This window comes from Leptodactylus fuscus, chromosome 5 (genome assembly GCF_031893055.1).
Source record: "Leptodactylus fuscus isolate aLepFus1 chromosome 5, aLepFus1.hap2, whole genome shotgun sequence".
Classification (NCBI taxonomy): domain Eukaryota; kingdom Metazoa; phylum Chordata; class Amphibia; order Anura; family Leptodactylidae; genus Leptodactylus; species Leptodactylus fuscus.
Window position 1 is genome coordinate 105,555,062 of NC_134269.1, and position 19,930 is coordinate 105,574,991.

The window sequence follows — 19,930 nt, forward strand, 5'->3', positions numbered from 1 at the left end:
AATCTTGAATGGCTCCTTTATAATATGTCTGTGTGAGGGGAAAAATATCGGTGCAAAGAGAGAGAGAGAGATTAGTTTTCAGCCATCTTGGTCTGCACGTTCCATATTAGAAGACTTTTTGCACGTATCCTATTATTCTTCTTGAGAGAAATTGCTGCTCTGTTATTTTGTTCAGAATGTTCAGAAGAATATCATGTCCCATAACAAATACAGAATGTCCACAAGATATGAAATCAGTCTAAACCAGTTCTGAGAGCTCAAGGCCAGACCAGCCATCTGAGCAGTCTGTGCAAATACTTTCATAAGACCAAAAATGGAGGACACGGACAACCATGTGATAACTCATGAATTGCTTCTGCACATGTTCATAATCTGTAACCGCCCATTATATACTCTAACCAATGATAATTCATATTTTTATGTGATGTATCATATTGGCATACATCCATAATTCATCTTTATAAGCTAACAATTTGTAATAAAGTTTAGAACACCTATGATTTACAGCATCTGAGTATGCGTATCTTATTGTTCTCCGAGCTCGTTATTTATCTTTCTTTGTATTTTTTTAATAAGGCCAAGGGAGGTAAAAAAACAAACCCAACAAACAAAAAAACACCTACTCACCTTTCCCCAGTACTCCAAGCATGGTCCAGTCCTTCTGCTCATCTGTCTTCTTGCAGTGGAATTCCTCTCTGGCTGTGATGTCCTAGGTCCCTTCCACCAAATGAATGGCCTCAGTGGTCACGTGCAACGGAGACCTCTGCCGGAAGACAACAACAAACCTGCAGGACCGGAATGTGCTGGAAGGCACCAGAGTAGCCGGGACATGTGAGTATGATTTTGTTTTTTTTAACCTCCCCCGGCTTATTTAAAAAGTAAAGTTTATGCCTGAACAACTCCTTTTATCCCATATGTAACCTACAAAATAGCGCTCAAATGTGGACATATACTTTAAATAATATTTTCTATATGCAATCAAACTTAATTAGGATTCCCTTTTATCATGTCCTTGGATACGTGTGAAAACTTTCTTGACGTCATCTTTTTTGGCTAGCTGTTCAGCAAATATTCCATTGCAATCCGCAGTGTCGTTGAGCCCACGTTTCAAGAGAAAGTCCACACATCCTGCATGCTGACCAGAACATGCCATATGAAGTGCTGCAGGGGCAAAAAAAAGGTTATTTCTTCTCAGCATATGCCTGATTTCTCAGTGAGACTAGGGTCACACCATCGCTTGAAGTCCATTCAGGGATTCTGTTCCCCTCTCCACTTGCAGAGAGAAAAGCGAAAATGTAGAGAGAAAACTGAACAAAAATGCAAACACAGATGTGAACCTAGCCTCAGAAGCATGTATAAAAACTAGTGTAATAATTTGAATTGCATTACCTACAAGTAACACCAAAATATGTGGTCCAAATATCAGCTCAACAGAACACTATAGAGCAGGGTCAGCAATCTGCCACAACCCAGAAGTTTTGAAAGTACAACTGCCTTCATGCCCAGTCAGCCATAGCACGTCAAGGTTTGCTGGAAATTGTGGTTTCACAACAGCTGGAGTAATTCAGTTCTTGATCCCTGCATACAGCCTAGTCACAGAGGTTTTCCAAACTGGCCACTTGCACTCGAAAGATCTGAAACTAGGCCTCACATCAAAGAAATTTTTAATAGAGGGGAAATTGTATTCTCTTAAAGAATTTTTTTTACTAGCCCCAAATGGACTTTTCATACGAATGACGTATACACAGAGCCAGGGGACTTGCTGATCACCATGGGTCTGGGTTCATACAGCATTAAATGGTGGCCATTCAAGTCAATGGCTGTACATGTAATACATGTGGCTCACTATTCTGAGAAATATTAAGGGTGTTAAAAGTGAAGGACCCTCCTCTATGACATCTACATGCCTTTGTAAGACATATGCACAGACGTTACGTTCAGGCTCCAATGCTTTTCACCTAATAAAAAATCAGACTACCAATTTAATGAAAAACAAAAAAAATTAGATACTGCATATGATGATGTGTTGAAGATTAAATAATTGAAAGATACCTTCTATTAAGGACAGGTATCCTTAGGATAGGGCAGCAGTTTTAGATTGCTGGGGGCCGAGCTCCCAATAGCCCAGTGATTAGCTAATTGAACAGGACGCAGCAGCACTGGAAGCAGCAACACCCTTTCCATTATACAATGTCAGCACTGGTGCTGCAGCTCCTTCCCATTCACAATAATGGGAGAGTGGACTGAGTGCTGTGATTTTGCTGAAGTCTATTCAATCAGCTGATTGGTAGTGGGCTGGGAGTCCAAAGGATACATAATCAATATAAACGTCTTGGAAAACTCCTTCCTCTGGCACACCATGCTAGCTCAGGACAGAAGAAAGTTAATATCTTACCTGATCTTCCTTTTGAATCTTGGCTATTTAAATTGGCTCCAAGAGATAAGAGAGTTGACAAAGAGCTAATATGTCCTTCCTGTGTTAATGTAAGACAAACAGAAGCAACAATTGTTTAAGACAGTCAGTCAAGGAAGTCTGTCAGCACAAAATATGACCTTAATCTGATCACAGTACCCAGTATTTAGGACTTCTGACACAGTTTGGAAATATCCTTTTATTTCTGACCACTGCTCTTTTGCTTTGAAAATTCTTCTTTTATAAATTTGTAAATTGAGTGAAAGGGTTTTAGGGGGGTGTAACCTGCACCTCGGGCTTCTGTCAGCACTGCTGAGATTGTCAAAAGTGGAGGATGGGGGTCATCTAGGTAACAGTGACCACAACACAATAAATTTTCTTGTATACATTATGTTCAGTAGAGGGGGCACTAAAACAATGAACTTCAGGAAGACTAATCTTCATCTGCTGTGAGAGGAGCTTAGCAGGAATTACTGGGACAATGTCCTCCAAGTGAAGGGAACGCAAACAAAATGGGATGTTTTTAAAAAGCATTCCAAGTAGGACCATTGAAAAACATATACGATACCTTATTGGAATAAGTGGGACAGAAATCATAGAAAACCAATATATGTAACTAAAATGGTAAGGAGTGAAATAAGAAATAAGAGGAAGCATGGGGGAAAACATGTGCACCTGGGTCCACAACTGGCTCACTGATATGAAACAGAGGGTACTTGTTAATGGTAAATACTCAGACTGGTACAAAGTCACCCTTGGGGTGCCACATGGGGGTAATTATTGGGTCCCTTCCATTTTAATAAGTTTATTAATGACCTGGTAGAGAGGTTACAAAGCAGGGTGTCTATATTTTTAAATGATACTAAACTCTGTAAGGTAATAAAAAATGAGGAGGATAGTAGAATATTACAAGGGGATCTAAGGAAGATGGAGGCATGGGCAGAGACTTGGCAAATGACGTTTAATGTACATAAATGTAAGATGATGCATTATGGTAAAAAAAAAATGTATGATTATGTACTTAATAATACATTAGTGGATAAGACTGGCAATAAAGACTTGGGGATTTTGGTGGACAGCAAGCTTACCTTTAGTAGCGAGCGCTAGGCAGCTGCCACCAAGGCAAATAAAATTATGGGATGCATCAAAAGAGGTCTAGATTCTCATAACAAAAACATAGTTATGCCTCTATACAAATGACTGGCATGGCCACACATAGTGCATGCAATTTTAGGCCCCAGTATACTAAAAGGGCATACTTGAACTAGACAGAGTGCAGAGAAGGGCTGCCAAGATTATTAGGGGAATGGGTGGACAGGAGTACCAAACCAGATTAATAAACATGCAGGGACAGCACAAAGAACTTTCTAATGATCTTTTTACTCCTAGCCAATGACAGTGACAAGGGGACATCCTCTATATCTGGAGGAGAGAAAGATTCACCAGCAACATAAATGGGGATTCTTTACTGTAAGAGCAGTGAAGCTATGGAGCTCACTGCCTCAGGAAGTGGTGATGGCAAATTCACTGTGCAAGTTAAAGAGGGCCTGGATGCCTTTCTCAAACAGAAAAATATAAAGGGTTATGGATTTTAGATTTTGGTAAGGACAAATTGATCAAGGGTTTTATACTGATTGCTAGACTGGAGTCGGATATAAGCCACATGTGGTGTTTTGTCTTTCTCTGGAACAACACTGTTGAGTTATAGATTGGACTTGATGGACCTGTGTCTTCATCCAACCACATCTACCATGTAACTATATGTAACTATTTCATTAACCTCTATAAGACTGTTGGAGATAGCTCAGTAGAGTACTCTGTCAGTCTCACAGAAGTGAATGCCGCAGTAGTTATGCATGCATACTACCACTCCATTCATACTGGAACTCCCTTTCCTGCAATTCTAGAGGCCTAATGGCAGACCCCAGTGATCCAACACATATCGCCTACCTTGTGTTAGTGGGAAAACTCCATTAGAACTTTTGATCATCATGACTATGCAAAAAAGTCTCTCCAGTGGCTCTCCAGTCTGACTAATAGAAGGGCCACTCAAAGAGAGAAAATCCCAATTTATGAAGGTGGCTGACTAGATGGAACAAACCCTTTACATGTTACATATTGTAAATCAGTGTGGACACCTGACCTTGGCAGCATAATGTAGCGGGCTCAACTGCATAGAAGTTGCTGTTTCATTTACGTTAACACCAAGATGAGACACCAAGTAATGAAGTGACTTGTCTTGTCCTGTAACTGCGGCCCGATGCACTGCCTGGGCTCCCATTTTATCCACTGCTGTATAGCAGACCTAGTGGTAAGACAATGTGAACACATGTAGTATATGTGCATATCTCTAAACTGTAATTAAATAGGTTATTGCAAAGCCAGTGAGATATTAATTTATTAAGAAAAAGGAAGTATATGATTTTCCATAATAACATAATCACAGCTATTTCATTAAGTATTGGACAATGTAAATCTGAACAACTCTGGAAGCCTCGAATGCAAACCTCCAATTCAAATAAATGAGGGCAAGACCTCATAGGTGAATTGGGCTCACATGATGGTTTCCCCCCACCATGTCTTCCATTATTCAAAGAGCAGGTGGAAGAAAAGCTTCTTCGTGAATAACAGGTTTTAAACCAGTCCATTCTCAGAACTGGAGTGGGTCCCAGGGTCTAGACTGTGGGGGGGAATTTATTAAAGTGAGCACAAAGCATTCTGACATAAAAGGTTGTCCATTTTTATGTAATGCCAGAAGTTATATTTAAATAGTTGAAACTTGCATAGTATTTCTGCACACTTGTGTGAGCTCGGTATCCAGTAAATTTATGAGCTGCAGATTCCCACACACACTGGCACTGACTGACAGCTTTCTCCCTAAGAGGGTCGATTCAAATATGGCACATTTGTTGACTGCCCATTCATTTTAACAGAGTGTGCACAAATCCAAGCACATACTGCAGAAAAACTCCCTCAAGTATGGAATGGATTTTTCAATAACAGAACATTTTTGCAATGAACCTGCCATGTGTGCATATGGACAAAGCTGTCGATCAGTTGCCAGGTATAATATATTTCTATACGGGACAAACATTCTGATCCATTATTGTAAATTATTTGTATTTATATGGGTTATTTGGTCTTATACGATCATATTGACTGACTGAAACATGTGATTGATGAAAAATGTTGTAAGTTGAAACTATTTCTTACTCCTTAGCTACAGACCTTTTTCTTTTCTATCAGTAGTTCAGCAATTTGGAGGTGTCCATTCTGCACTGCATCCATGAATGGAGTTACTCCACAGCTGTCCTTACAATTTGGATCATAGGTGCACCTTAGAAAAAACAAAGGATTGGATTGTTTTTCATGTTTCACATGTGATCATCACTGAATGAACAGTATACACTCACCGGCCACTTTATTAGGTACACCTGTCCAACTGCTCATTAACACTTAATTTCTAATCAGCCAATCACATGGCGACAACTCAGTGCATTTAGGCATGTAGACATGGTCAAGACAATCTCCTGCAGTTCAAACCGAGCATCAGTATGGGGAAGAAAGGTGATTTGAGTGCCTTTGAACGTGGCATGGTTGTTGGTGCTAGAAGGGCTGGTCTGAGTATTTCAGAAACTGCTGATCTACTGGGATTTTCACGCACAACCATCTCTAGGGTTTACAGAGAATGGTCCGAAAAAGAAAAAACATCCAGTGAGCGGCAGTTCTGTGAGCGGAAATGCGTTGTTGATGCCAGAGGTCAGAGGAGAATGGCCAGACTGGTTCGAGCTGATAGAAAGGCAACAGTGACTCAAATAGCCACCCGTTACAACCAAGGTAGCCAGAAGAGCATCTCTGAATGCACAGTACGTCGAACTTTGAGGCAGATGGGCTACAGCAGCAGAAGACCACACCGGGTGCCACTCCTTTCAGCTAAGAACAGGAAACTGAGGCTACAATTTGCACAAGCTCATCGAAATTGGACAATTGAAGATTGGAAAAACGTTGCCTGGTCTGATGAGTCTCGATTTCTGCTGCGACATTCGGATGGTAGGGTCAGAATTTGGCGTCAACAACATGAAAGCATGGAGCCATCCTGCCTTGTATCAACGGTTCAGGCTGGTGGTGGTGGTGTCATGGTGTGGGGAATATTTTCTTGGCAATCTTTGGGCCCCTTGGTACCAATTGAGCATCGTTGCAACGCCAAAGCCTACCTGAGTATTGTTGCTGACCATGTCCATTCCTTTATGACCACAATGTACCCAACATCTGATGGCTACTTTCAGCAGGATAATGCGCCATGTCATAAAGCTGGAATCATCTCAGACTGGTTTCTTGAACATGACAATGAGTTCACTGTACTCCAATGGCCTCCACAGTCACCAGATCTCAATCCAATAGAGCATCTTTGGGATGTGGTGGAACGGGAGATTCGCATCATGGATGTGCAGCCGACAAATCTGCGGCAACTGTGTGATGCCATCATGTCAATATGGACCAAAATCTCTGAGGAATGCTTCCAGCACCTTGTTGAATCTATGCCACGAAGAATTGGGGCAGTTCTGAAGGCAAAAGGGGGTCCAACCCGTTACTAGCATGGTGTACCTAATAAAGTGGCCGGTGAGTGTATACCGTAGTTATCTGCTTCTCAGCTCTCTTTCTGTGATATAGTGATTGTTGAGGATGGCTGCACAGGTTAGGTCTGACTTTGTGATCCGTTGGGGTGAAACTGCTGTACAGGAGTAAACATACATTCCTATATTGTGTGAAAAAACAATTTTGCTTCTGTTTGGTGCACCCAGGGTGTGACCATTTCTGCCAGACAACCTACTTTTGTCATAGGTCTCAATTTATGGTGACCACAGACAGGTGCTTCTGTAGACGCTGCCTCACCTGAGGTGCACTGGACAGCTCAGTGTTAAAAGTTGATTTTCTCACTAGTAAGATTGCACATTGACACAAAAAAGGTATATTTCTACACCACTAACAACCTACAAAATCATAACTAAACATCTCTGAGCACAGTTGAAGCCAGTGAATGAGTACAACTTGCTTTACCACGCTTGAGAAATGCAAAGAGGCATTCTAAAACCTCTGAAAACAAGTGAACAGAACTACAGACAGGCCTAGGATGACCACGTTTAGGGCCCAGAAATCCCAGCAAACTTAGTTTCAAGTTCCTTTTTATAGAATCTTCTTATTTTATAATTACAGACTATTAAATATGTTTTCAGTAAGACAATACACAAAGTATCATTTGGGAAGTTACCTTTCTAGAAGAATCTGTACCACATCAAAGCATCCATGCATTGCTGATAAAAAAAAGAGCAAGGGTCATAATCTATAAATACATTTTGTTTTATTAAGTAATAAACTAGTTTTCATGTTTTAGACACTATGGTTTTTATAGCGTAAGGCTGGGAAACTAATCGAAAATAACCAAACTGAACGTCAAGCTTGATAACCAATAGGTACAGATAAGCTCAAATACGTCTATGGAGGATTCATATAGATCGGAGGTTTAATAAGAAAACCATAAGCCTTTGGGGCCTATTATGCTATTCTTATGGTTGGGCGATTATGAAATAAATAAAAATCATGGCAAACTGAACATTTTACCTAAAGTAACGGTTAAAGAACAATTTTTATTAAGACACTCCTCTCACTAAAATTCATTGAGTTGACTTTTGGTTCTTTTGCGATAAACTACCCAGCATTATGTTATAGTAAAGATGTTTATGCAATATGAATATACATTCTGCATATTATTTTGAAGGGTGTTACCTGCCGTGTGTAGAGGTGTTCTCTTTATCTTGCTCTCGGTATTCCAAATATCAGGGAAGGTATCAAGCAGATAGTTGATAACATCAGGGTCACCTTCTCTAGATGCAATGTGAAAACTGTTCCAGCCATCCTTATTTTTCAACTTGGGGTCGGCCTTATGCTCAATGAGATCTTTAATAACATCTAGGTTTTTTCTTGTGGAAGCCATCATCAGGGGGGTCCTGAAATGAGCAGACTCTATTGTTACATTATGTGACTAACCATGAAGAAAAGAAAGGTCAGAAATGAAACATGTTTTCTTAAAGGGTAACTAAACTTTCAAAGAACTTTTGATTTCTGGCATTATTAGTGTCTTTAATACATTTTGTAATATATTTTATTAACAAATTCTGGCTCCTTTCTACTAAATCCTACCTCTCCAATCCTACCTCCTATTCTTCCCCTTCCTACTGTATTGAAAACTCTTCCTGCCTTTTACTGAGTAACTGTGTATGTAGTACAGAACTGTGTAAAATGTAGAGAGAATGAAGTGACGGGAGGTCAATTCAAACAGTTATACCTCGGACATTATAAAACATACAAACTTGCTTTTTGTGTGATATGAAAGAAGAGATTCTCATCTTTCATATGATACTAAGGTTATCTATTTTATTTCCAGTGATATTACTAGTGGAAAACACAGTTGGGATTAAGATATTTATATCATATATAAACACGTGGACAAAATTGTTGGTACCCCTCTTTTAACGAAAGAAAAACCCACAATGGTCACAGAAATAACTTGAATCTGACAAAAGTAATAATGAATAAAAATTCTATGAAAATGAACAAATGAAAGTCAGACATTGCTTTACCTTTTGAGGTAATCACTGCAATCAAACGATTCCTGTAATTCTCTATGAGACAGATATTTTGGCCCACTGCTCATGAACAAACTTGGGTGTGAAGGGGTTTTTTTTCCAGACGGCATGTTTCAGCTCCTTCCAAAGATGCTCAATAGGATTTAGGTCAGGGTTCATAGAAGCCCACTTCAGAACAGTCCAATGTTTTCCTCTTAGCCATTCTTGGATGTTTTAGCAGTGTGTTTTGAGTCATTATCCTGTTGCAAGACCCATGACTTCTGACTGAGACCAAGCTTTTTGACACTGGGCAGCACATTTCTCTCTAGAATCCCTTGATAGTCTTGAGATTTCATTGTACCCTGCACAGATTCAAGACACCCTGTGCCAGATGCAGCAAAGCAGCCCCAGAACATAACAGAGCCTCCTCCATGTTTCACAGTAGGGACAGTGTTCTTTTCAAGATATGCTTCATTTTTCCGTCTGTGAACATGGAGCTGATGTGCCTTGCCAAAAAGTTCGATTTTTGTCTCATCTGTCCATAGGACATTCTCCCAGAAGCTTTGTGGCTTGTCTACATGTAGTTTGGTTATTATTACTTTTGTGAGATTCAAGTTATTTCTGTGACCATTGTGAGTTTTTCTTTCATTAAACGAGGGGTACCAACAATTTTGTCCACGTGTGTACATATTGTATATATATTTTCATATAAATATAGAATATCATACATAACCCTAGCATCATTTGAAATAAGAGAATCTGCTCTTTCATTTCATACCGAAAGCAAGTTTGTATGTTTTATAATGTCCAAGATATAACTCAGTGGCCTAAGGAAGGGATATGAGGATGTCACAAGTAGTGAGGTCCTGTGTCCTTTCATAAGGTTGCTGATTGACCTGATTGGTCATGTGTGGCGGGGTTTTCCCCAGAAAAAAAACAACAGAGCTGCAGGACCGGACCACACTAGGAGACGCCAGAGCACTAAGGACAGTTGAGTATGTTTTTATTTATTTTTCATCTAAATGATGACATACCAGCTTAGCAAGGTTTGGACAGATAAACTTCTATGACTACTTTAGCATACTTGGTACCTAGCCTGAAGCGTGTATTAAATAAGTATCCGGTACTCGATACTTTGCACAGTGCAAAGAAAAGCAAAAGCGATCCAAGGCGAGCTAAAGGGTGGAAACGAGCTTTACAGCAGTCTTGATTTTCCCCAATTAAGTGAGGACCTCAGAAGTAAGTGGCTGGCCTCTGTGCCTGCCTCCCTTACCAGTCAGCCCTCTTCAGGCAGTCCACCTTTGCTCCCTTATTCAGGAGGTACAGCAAGCAGTCTCGGTGCCCCATGGATGCCGCTTCATGGAGAGCCCTCTTGTAGTCATTATTGTGAACCTCCACATCCATACCAACCACCTCCAGGAGGTAGGAGAGCACAGGAAGATGGCCATGGCGGGCAGCATAATGCAACACAGTATCACCGGATCTACCAAAGTGTTTATTGGGCAGAGTAGACAGTAACCTGGTGTCCCTCTGAAGCTCCTCCTGGAGGAGATGTATTTTGCCTTCTTGAATTAATTTTAGGACGTGTTTCTCCTGTTCTTCCAGTGACATGGTGATAGCAGGCATTACAAAGAAGTATCTGCAGCCATAAAGAAGTGCACTGTCCCGCAGTATCTGCACCAGTGCGCAGACATATGTTCAGATAAGGCAGCAGCTACACTGTCCTCTGCAGGTTATTCATATATCACCCTTGGTCGGACTGAGTCAGGCCAGACGTATTGTAAAACTTTAAATGCCCACAACCTAAACCTCGGGTTATTATATGTTTGGCTCCGTAGTTTACAGTCAATGGGCGTGTCCATACGTCTCGTCCAATCAGCTCTTCGCGTACAGCGCCAATAGCCAGAGAAGGCTTTCTTCGGGCTTCCGTACACTGAGTATTACTTTCATTTTACACCACTCTGCTGCTTATGTGGGCTATTGGCTAGAATAAAGTGAGTACAGTGCACACATAGCTACTGTCTACCGGGCCGGAGGGGGGGACGGAAGCGATGGTGTGGAGGGTGGCGATCGCTGGAAAGCAAGGCTGGGACCTCGCAGGGAAACGTCAATGTTACTTTATCCACTAGTAGCAGTACGTGTTCTGTCTGCTCATTGGTCACAAGTCATTGTGATTGGCTACTGGTGGATAAGTTTCAGGTATAGGTTAGGTCAGGGGTAGGGAACGTACTATCTCCAGCTGTTGCAAAACTACAACTCCCAGCATGCATACTGGCTCTGCTGTTCTGGGAACTCCCATGGAAGTGAATGGAGCATGCTGGGAGTTGTAGTTTCACAGCAGCTGGAGAGCCAAAGGTTCCCTACCCCTGGGTTAGGTGATCAGGCATGAGGGGCTGGCCAGTACCGGCCACGTCTGTGTGTAGCTGTGTAGGGGTTTCCACTTTTTAGCTATGTTATAAGCATGGCTGATCTCTGAGAGCTTACTGCATAGACCCCCACTTATGATTTAGAGAATGGGGTCTCTGGTTCAGCCCTTTTAATGATGAGCTGAAGCACCTGAACTGTGGCCCGAGCGCCTCCATAATTGAGATTGCAGGTACTCCACCATGAGACCTCTAGTATAGTGGTTATTAATGGCAGACCTAGGAGCTGTCATGGTTTTAATGGTAAGAGCATATAGGTTCATGCTGCGTTTTTTCGGGTTATCCGATGGGGTTGATCAGTGTGACAACATGTAGCGCAGCTTCGGTATAGATTGTTACTGTGAGGACATACACTTCCTTCATTGCCCCCCATTGAAAGCGGTGGTAGGCAGTTTGGGGTATTATTTTTAGCAGATTTCGAGGCAGAACATACCTAAACCTATCTCCGCTCCAGAAAATACAGTGTGAACCCACCCTAAGGGTCCGTTCACACAGAGATTTTTGGTGAGGAAAAAATCTGCTTCAGGAATTAGGAAATTTGCCAATTACATGTGGATATTCAGTCTCCCATTGACTGCGTTGGTTTTTGGAATACGCCTGAAGGAACCTTTTTTTTTTCCGCTAAAAAAAATCTAGCAGAAACCGTAGAACTCTATGGGGGAGGACACTATGTAAAAATATACATAGTGTCACAAAGATGATATATGTACTGCTACAGACTGTACTTCTCATCCAGGATCCTGCTTGATGGTCTTGACTTCTGACCTACAAAGTTTATGGAACTGTGACTGTCTGGATTTCAATCTGCTGCCTAAAATTCTCACTTCACTGGCCTTGCTGCCCTGTTGAGCAGAAACAAAATGGAACCTCTTTTACTGTCATGCACCAAACCTCAGCATGTGCCTGGGCAAGCTATGAGGGGAAGAGTACTGGAGCAGTGTGAGCAGCTTAAGACTATGGGATGGTAAAATTTGCCCATATAGACCAGTAGTGCAATTCAGGGGAATAAAACAACTTTTGCAAATTCCTGACATTAGCACTAAGCTGGCTCCCCAAGTCATCACAACGGGTAGAACTTACTCTGTCTGCCAGACAGTCACAGACTTTCCTTTGCCATGGACTGCAGATGACAGTTTCAGGGGCTGTGTGCAGCCCATTCTTTGATTCCCTTGCTTTAAAGGAAACCTGCCATTGGGTTAAGCTGTCTAAACCACAGACCGTATAAAATCCTTAAAGTGTCCCTTTTCACAAAAAATTAGTTTTCTAGTAATCATGCAGCATTTCATGAAAACAAGCTGGGCACAGGTGTATATATCTAGGCTTTGGAAGGTGATCCCGATGTGTGTCCCTGTCCTGCTTTGCTCCATTAACAAGTTGCATCAAGTAGACATTTGTCACTCTAACTTAGTCAGGGTTGGGAGAAGCCACAACAGTGGACTCATCTTCCTGTTCTTGGATTTCTCTTCCTCTGACCAGGTTAAGGCAGCATGAACGTAGTGACATCTTTACTTTAAAAAGCATAACACTGCATAAATGTTTATTCACACTGCACCTTTTGTTTAGAGCCTGTATTGACTCTGTGTACAGAGAAAATAACTTCATGAATGTCATATTCAAAGGAACAGCTAAAACCTCTATATTAAATCTGTGTCTCATACACTACTGTGGTTGCTCTATGACAGCTCTATACAAATCTGAGCCATAATATGGTCAGCTCTGTGAGCTCTAGAAGACTTTATTATGTTTTTCCAATTAAAGATAAAGTTGCTTATGTATTTTTTCAGCAATGTTATGGGTAAGAAGGTAAACAGCTCTAACTACACAAAACCTAGTGCTATTGATTCTGTCCCATGGAATAGTCTCATTGCTTGTGACATCCAAAAGTTTACTTAGATTTTACACTGATCATTTTCTTGCATTGCAGTGAAAAGACGGAAGCATCTTACAAAAACAGATTGTCAGGAATTGGCTCAGAGCAGAGAAAGTTTGTCCTCCCTCACTCAGCCTTTCAACCAATGGAAAGCCAAACAAGATGTGCACAGAGGCCTGTACCCTCGTATCAGGACTACCAGATGTCTTCAAGGTAGACGCTGCCATTTTATCTCATGAACATTTCTATGAATGTAAAGACATAGAAAATCCAAAAAGATTAGCCTGGCTTCTTGTCACATTTGGAAGTCAACTTTCGATGTACAGATGCATCTCAAAAGACAGCAAAAGCCATTGATTCAAGTTATCACACTGTGCCACAGTGTTGTTAATAGGTTATGAGTCAAGTTAACCTTTGGAACATCTGTATATGTCTTGTGCAGCTGTTTGTTCATAAATCTGATGTATGCCAAATAGTAATTGGATTCCCCACAAAATAACATCTGTGGAGCTTTGTTTCTCTTCTAAGGGCTCGTTCACATCTGCGCCTGGTCTCCGTTCTGCAGGTTTCCGTTTCCTGCACAAAACAGAGGCAGGAGACGGAAACCTGCAGGACTCTTTCATACCCATTCATTTGAATGGGTTTGAAAGGTGTCCAGCCGTGAGCGCCGGTGAGTGTTTTATGCTCTCCGCCGCGAAAACGTATTTTTAAAATCGGACACAGAGTTGGACATGCAGTACTCTGTGTCTGATTTAAAAAAAAAAACGGTTTCGCGGCGGAGAGCATAAAACGCTCAACACCACTCACGGCCGGACCCGGTCTGACAGCTTTCCATCTTCTGCATGCAGAAGACGGAAAGCTGAGAACGGAGACTTGAACGCTAGTGTGAACCTAGCGTCAGCTGTAAGATTGTCTCATACATCTGTTCATATCTACGCTAACATTTTCTTTTGTTAGAACTTTAGTACGGATGTGAGTTATTGCTATTAGAAATGTATAAATAAATTGACAAGTAAAATGTTGCAGCACTCACAGTAAGGGCTCGTTCACATCTGCGCCCGGTCTCCATTCTGCAGGTTTCTGTTTCCTGCACAAAACAGAGGCAGGATACGGAAACCTGCAGGACTCTTTCAAACCCATTCATTCAATGCGTTTTATGCTCTCCGCCGCAAAACCGTTTTTTTTTAATCCGGACACAGAGTCGGACATGCAGTATTCTGTGTCCGGATTTAAAAAAAACCGTTTAGCAGCGGAGAGCATAAAACACTCACCGCCGCTCATGGCCGGACTCGGTCTGTGGTTTCCGTCTTCTTGCATGCAGAAAACGGAAACCACAGAACGGAGTGCCGAACGCAGGTGTGAACCTATCGTCAGGTGAAAAAAATATTTTTTTTGCTCCATTAGAACTTTTCCCATTAGAACAAGGGACAACTGGGTGTTACCACTTGAAGATGCCTCTAAGGGTGCATTCACACAGAGGGAAATGGCGCGGATTCCACGCCGATTTTGGCATGAGTTCAAATGGAATTAGCGCGGAATCTGCGTTAGATTCCACACAGAGAAAAAGCCTCCTCAAAGAACTCTATGGGGAGGCTTTTTTTACACGCGGAATCTAACACAGATTCCGTGCGGATACGCGCCAAAATCGGCACTGAATCCGCGCCATTTTCCTCCATGTGAATGCACCCTAACATTACCCAGTCAGTGCTGACCGCTAGGCGGTAAGACGACGCACCCTTTTTATAGGACTGCAGGAGATAGCTGAGTATAACAGTTCCATATAAATGGAGCTGTATTGTGCCTACATTATCATCTTTTCTTTGAGATTAGGTGCAAGGAATCTTAATACTCAGAATCAGTGGAGTTCTGAGCTGTCTGGCTGTAAGTGATCAGTCACTTATCTCTTATTCTACAGACAGGGGATGAGTGCTGTTATTGGTAAAACTGCTGTAGGCTGAAGCCCCACCTTGTGGAAACACAGTTTTGTTTTGTTTTTTTGCAGACTTTGATGCGTTTTTTTGAGCCAAAGCCAAGAGTGGATTGAGCTGTAGGTAGAAGTATAAGAGCTGCCTATATATTTCCCATTCCTTTTGCAGCCATTCTTGACTTTGGCTGAAAAAAACGCAGCAAAATCTGCAACAAAAAAGCTACGTTTCCGCAACATGGGGCCTTAGCCTCAGGCTGAAGTGGCACATGGTGTAAATGCTGCGGTTTGACTAAAAAGTGCAGAGCTATACAGTCCCTGCAAAGGACTCTCTCGAATCCCATCCACACATTGCAGAAAAATACCCTCAGCGAAAATGTTGTGATTTCCAAAACCATCATGTTTTTTGGAAATCGCAGCATGTCAATTATGCCTATACAGAAATGCTGGCAGTTTCTGTATAGGTATAATTGAAGTAGAAGGTCCGCAGAGGAAAACTCTGCAAACTTTCTAAGTGCTGCGGGAAAAACCATGATGCTTTTCTGCTTTTAAGCTGCAGCCCGCTATGCTTAGCCTTAGGCTAGGGATACACAGTGCTAATGTTCAGTGGGTGGTTGTGTAGTAATTTTGGCTTGTTTTTAGAAGAGGTTGGTCTACTGTAGGGGGAAACAAAAAAAACCAAAAGTTTCTCTTTTTAAGAGGTTCATTGTAATCAAGGTAAAGTGTTCAATTAATTATGATTTTGAATTGGGTCACATAATTGCCTAATCCTAATTATGGGGTTTGGTTCTTTTAGTCATGTTGATAAAAAATTATAATTCACTGCAAGGTGCCAACCCACTCAGAACTATTAAATGTTTCACAATAAGTAAGATAAAAATTAACTTTTATTCAAACAGTTAAAAGAAAAGGACCCTAGGCCAAGGATGACTACAATATCAGCAAACATCTAAAATTGTAGTATTGCGATAATCTCAAAACAAATCCATATGTCAACCTGGGAGTAGTTACTCATCTTCAATTGTACTGGGACAAACAAAGCAAATAGTATCCAATATATATACCAAAAAAGGAAACCATGTGTCAGAAAAGAGGACTCAATATAAAATATCCTCATATGTTTCGGAATGAACGTGATCTAGTCACCTAATATGCTTCCAATCTATTGTGAGAGAATGATTTCAGATAAAACTAGATTCTATATTTACTCATGGGTTGAGCCACAATCACATGATAGCATATCACTACTCTCCACTACCACATAAGATAGGAATCAATAAGTGTGGCAGCTAGAACTTTGTAGTCAGTAGGTGCTAACTGACCCAAGCTCTAAATTATCTATAATCTCTATGCGTTTCACCCACTTGTCAGGTTCCTCCGGAGATATAAAAGTGATTGTTGTCCCCGAAGGTAATGAAACAATGTCCAGATCAATATGCAAAAAGATTGCAGTCAAAACTGCAGTTCCTGGACCTTTGATGATGAACTTCGGTATTTGTGTGTACACAGAGGGGGAGGTGAGATAGCAGGAAGGCTGATGCTGCTGCTGCTGCTGATGATGACTCATCAGCCTCCCTGCTCTCACCTCCCCTTGTGTACACACAGCACACAGTGCTCACTGAACTTCCAGTGCTCTATGCTGGCTAATTAGCATATCAATAAAAGCGGGCTAATTCAAAAACGGCTGGGAGGATTTACAAATAAAAGGTATGTGTGGAATAGCTTTTCTAAAGGCTATGCAAGTATATGCTTAGTTAAAAATGAGTTTTCCCAATTATAGAATCCCTTAAAACTATGTTTTAGATTTGCTCTGTGATACCTATGGCTTTTTGTATCTGACTTTTTCTGTGATGTTCGGTTTTAGCTGCAGGTCTCTTCTGCAATCCCCTGGAATAATGCAAATTTAAAACTACAGCAAAAAGAGCTTTAGGTGTATGTGTTGCAGGAGAGTTGTTAAAATCTCATCCACCCTGCTACTATTGTTGAACACAGCAGGTTAAAATTTAGTGATCATACTGTATGTGGCCCCAGACAGAGTCTGCAAGAAAAAAACATGTGCCCTCATCATCCTTTTTATATATGCTGCTGTTTGTGCTTTTCTAAACGATCACTCGTACATGTTATATTAGATTAATGTCTGGAGTAGATGCTCCTTAAGCAAGATGCACGTATGGGAAGCAGATTTTCAGTTTTGTATCCTGCTCTGTGAATCTGCTTGGCAATACAGTACAATGCTAGTGAATGGGTTTTACAAAACCACAGGTTTTATGGTCTTCTACAGATTTTCAGATATGCAGTATGTATTTTGCAAAGGATTTCATCCTTTACAAAGGCAAATAGTAAAGTCTAGGCAAAAGCTAATTTTTTTGCATGAATTTACGGGCGACTTTCCAAATTTGCTGCAAATTGTTTAAACAAATACTGTAGCTTTAATGAATCTTAGAATTCTTTTCTAAATATGTTTTAATATTCCATCTCTTTATAGGTAAAGAAGGAAAAAACACTTTTTCTCTTAATACTTTACACGAAAATCTAAGCACAGATAATTCCTGTAGCAGCAGCCATACCCCTGAAATGGCAGAAGATTTGTCTAGTCCTATTGATGGGGATATGGTAGAGATTGACAGTGAGGATGAAGAATCTCCATTGGAATCCACCTTCAGCAGAAAAAGACCTTTTTCTTCTATTGAAAGTAGAGACCTCTATTCACATGCACATTGTCCAGGAGAGGATGCTCCGTTATCTTCCAGCAATTTCTTTGAGGATGATGATGATGATGATGAAATGGGTCTTATGCTTGATTCCATTTCTGAGTCTTGTTATGGACTGTTTGGTGTGACTGATCAGAGCTATCCACCATGTGGACACATTAACCAATTCCCAGATGAACTACTGCAATCCATATTCAGTTTCCTTCCAGTTGTGGACCTCTATGAGAATGTCAGCTTGGTTTGCCATAAATGGAAGTCTTTGGTCCACGACCCGCTGGTATGGATATGTTTTCATTAAAAGGTCATTTGTTGCAGGATTAATTGGTCTGTCTTGGCAGTGCAAATAACTTATTTCTATCTAAATTACATGGTTGTTTTCAATGTTCAATGATGCCCAAATAAGTATCAACATTGAAGGAAAAAGACATGTACCTCACATCAACATTGTTCTATTGCTACTAAGTAAAAAGGAACATGAGTATACATTCTGGTTAAGCTATATAAATGAAACTGTGCTGTGTGGCAACCATTTTTGATGTTGTGTTCTGCCAGTGGGGTGGCTTAAAGCCAAGGGGGCTAAACCTGGCAGCAGGGTTGCAGTTAAAGTGGCTAGTGGACTTATATAGTTTAAATCAAAATGTGACCTAAGAGTCTTATGTTGATTTTTATAAATTTTGCTTAGTATAGTATATTGCATACATTGTATGTATAATGTGAATGTTTGTTTGTGTTTGGATGTACATAGTAGCACCGGTGTTCTGCATTTCAGCAAAGCACATGAGCAGATTTATTAAGACTGTCATGTAATATGCTAGTCTTACTCAACTACTGCACTGATATGTGATGTGCCATGCCTCTCTCGATAAATCTTGCATATGTTAGGGATGTATAAATGCCAGAACTGAATATAATAGTATGGATTCTGCACTCCCACACCCATTTCCTGTTTTTTTTTTTTACGATTTGCCTTTTATGGTGGGAAAATTTAGAAAATATGCAGTTTTTTACTCCAAACTGACATACATGGCCATTATGGAACTTTAAACCAGTACATATGCCTTTTTACATTTCACAATGCATGTATCAGCACCCAGCACAGTGAAGTCAATTCTTGGAAAAACTTGATCTTGAAATTTCAACCCCCTAAGTGCTTTGGTTAATAGCGACCATGGCATCTAGGTGGTTTCTAAAATAGAGCAGTCCCTCTGTCAGACATCTGCACCCACACTGATGTGATCACAAGATGCTGTTGCCATTATATGGTATCTGGGAACTAGAGATAGGTGCATCACATGAAATTTGTTTCACAAATATTTGGTTCGCCTGCCAGTTTCATTTTGGACCAGACTTGTTCAGTTTAAACGAAAAGTGCTTGAGTGTATCCAGAATCTGGAGTATAAGTAGCAGAGGAGCAGTAAAATAAAAAAATCCTAATACTCTCCTTCCCTTACCTCCCTGGGCTTCTTTGCTGCATCCAGTGCACATTCTATAATATTTTCAGGCCTCTTCTGGACTCTTTAGTGGCGTCACAGGCCCCAGGGACTGCTATGGCCTGTCATTGGGTCTGTGCAGTCAAATAGGGTGCAGTGACATCAGCATGCTGAACCTCAGTTTAAATGCTGAGGTCTGGAGTATAATAGGGGTTTATGGATCGTGAACCCCAAAAATCTCTATTTCCGCTGAACCTGATATTTCTGGAGAATTTGTACACTCATCTCTCTCTACTAATGACTTGATTAAAGAAGATCTTTCGTGTCCTCGGGCACATGCGGTTTTATATACCGCTAGAGAGCCGACAGTGCACTCAATTCAGTGCACAGTCAGCGTTCCTGTTACATGCCCTGGGGAAGAGAGATCGGTGCAATTATCGATAGCTGTTCAGTCAGAAGGGCGTTTCTGTCAATCTAGCTGAAAATGCCCCTCCTGACAGTATTGTGTGTAGCGCTATACTGTAAGGGGGCGTAAG

The 19,930-nt window shown here is 41.0% G+C and overlaps 2 protein-coding genes across 3 annotated transcripts in view; one reads left to right on the forward strand and one right to left on the reverse strand.

The window, feature by feature from the left end:
• Window positions 1-385: 385 nt before the first annotated feature.
• Window positions 386-10,790, reverse strand: ANKRD16 (ankyrin repeat domain 16). The gene is made up of 7 exons (XM_075276272.1): window positions 10,310-10,790; window positions 8,198-8,418; window positions 7,683-7,725; window positions 5,642-5,750; window positions 4,557-4,718; window positions 2,396-2,474; window positions 386-1,161 (listed from the first exon to the last, which is right to left on the reverse strand). Exons 1-7 carry the CDS (start codon window positions 10,660-10,662, stop codon window positions 989-991), a joined length of 1,140 nt encoding a protein of 379 aa, XP_075132373.1. The 5' UTR covers window positions 10,663-10,790; the 3' UTR covers window positions 386-988.
• A 151-nt stretch (window positions 10,791-10,941) lies between these two features.
• FBH1 (F-box DNA helicase 1) overlaps window positions 10,942-19,930 on the forward strand; it is a 36,027-nt gene continuing 27,038 nt past the window's right edge. The window contains exons 1-3 of one of the 2 annotated variants that reach the window (XM_075273938.1): window positions 10,942-11,030; window positions 13,384-13,542; window positions 17,739-18,241. In XM_075273938.1, coding sequence (XP_075130039.1) covers window position 11,030; window positions 13,384-13,542; window positions 17,739-18,241 — 663 coding nt within the window. In that variant the 5' untranslated portion in view covers window positions 10,942-11,029. Of the gene's footprint in view, window positions 11,171-13,383; window positions 13,543-17,738; window positions 18,242-19,930 lie in introns of both variants that reach the window. The other variant, XM_075273937.1, reaches the window with a different exon arrangement.

Coding starts and splice junctions, on each gene's coding strand:
- ANKRD16 (XM_075276272.1), bottom strand. CDS start 10,662: ATGCCTGCTATCACCATGTCACTGGAAGAACAGGAGAAACACGTCCTA. Junction 8,419..10,309: donor TGCCTGAAGAGGGCTGACTG/GTAAGGGAGGCA, acceptor TGCTCATTTCAG/GACCCCCCTGATGATGGCTT. Junction 4,719..5,641: donor TACTGATAGAAAAGAAAAAG/GTCTGTAGCTAA, acceptor TCTTACCACTAG/GTCTGCTATACAGCAGTGGA.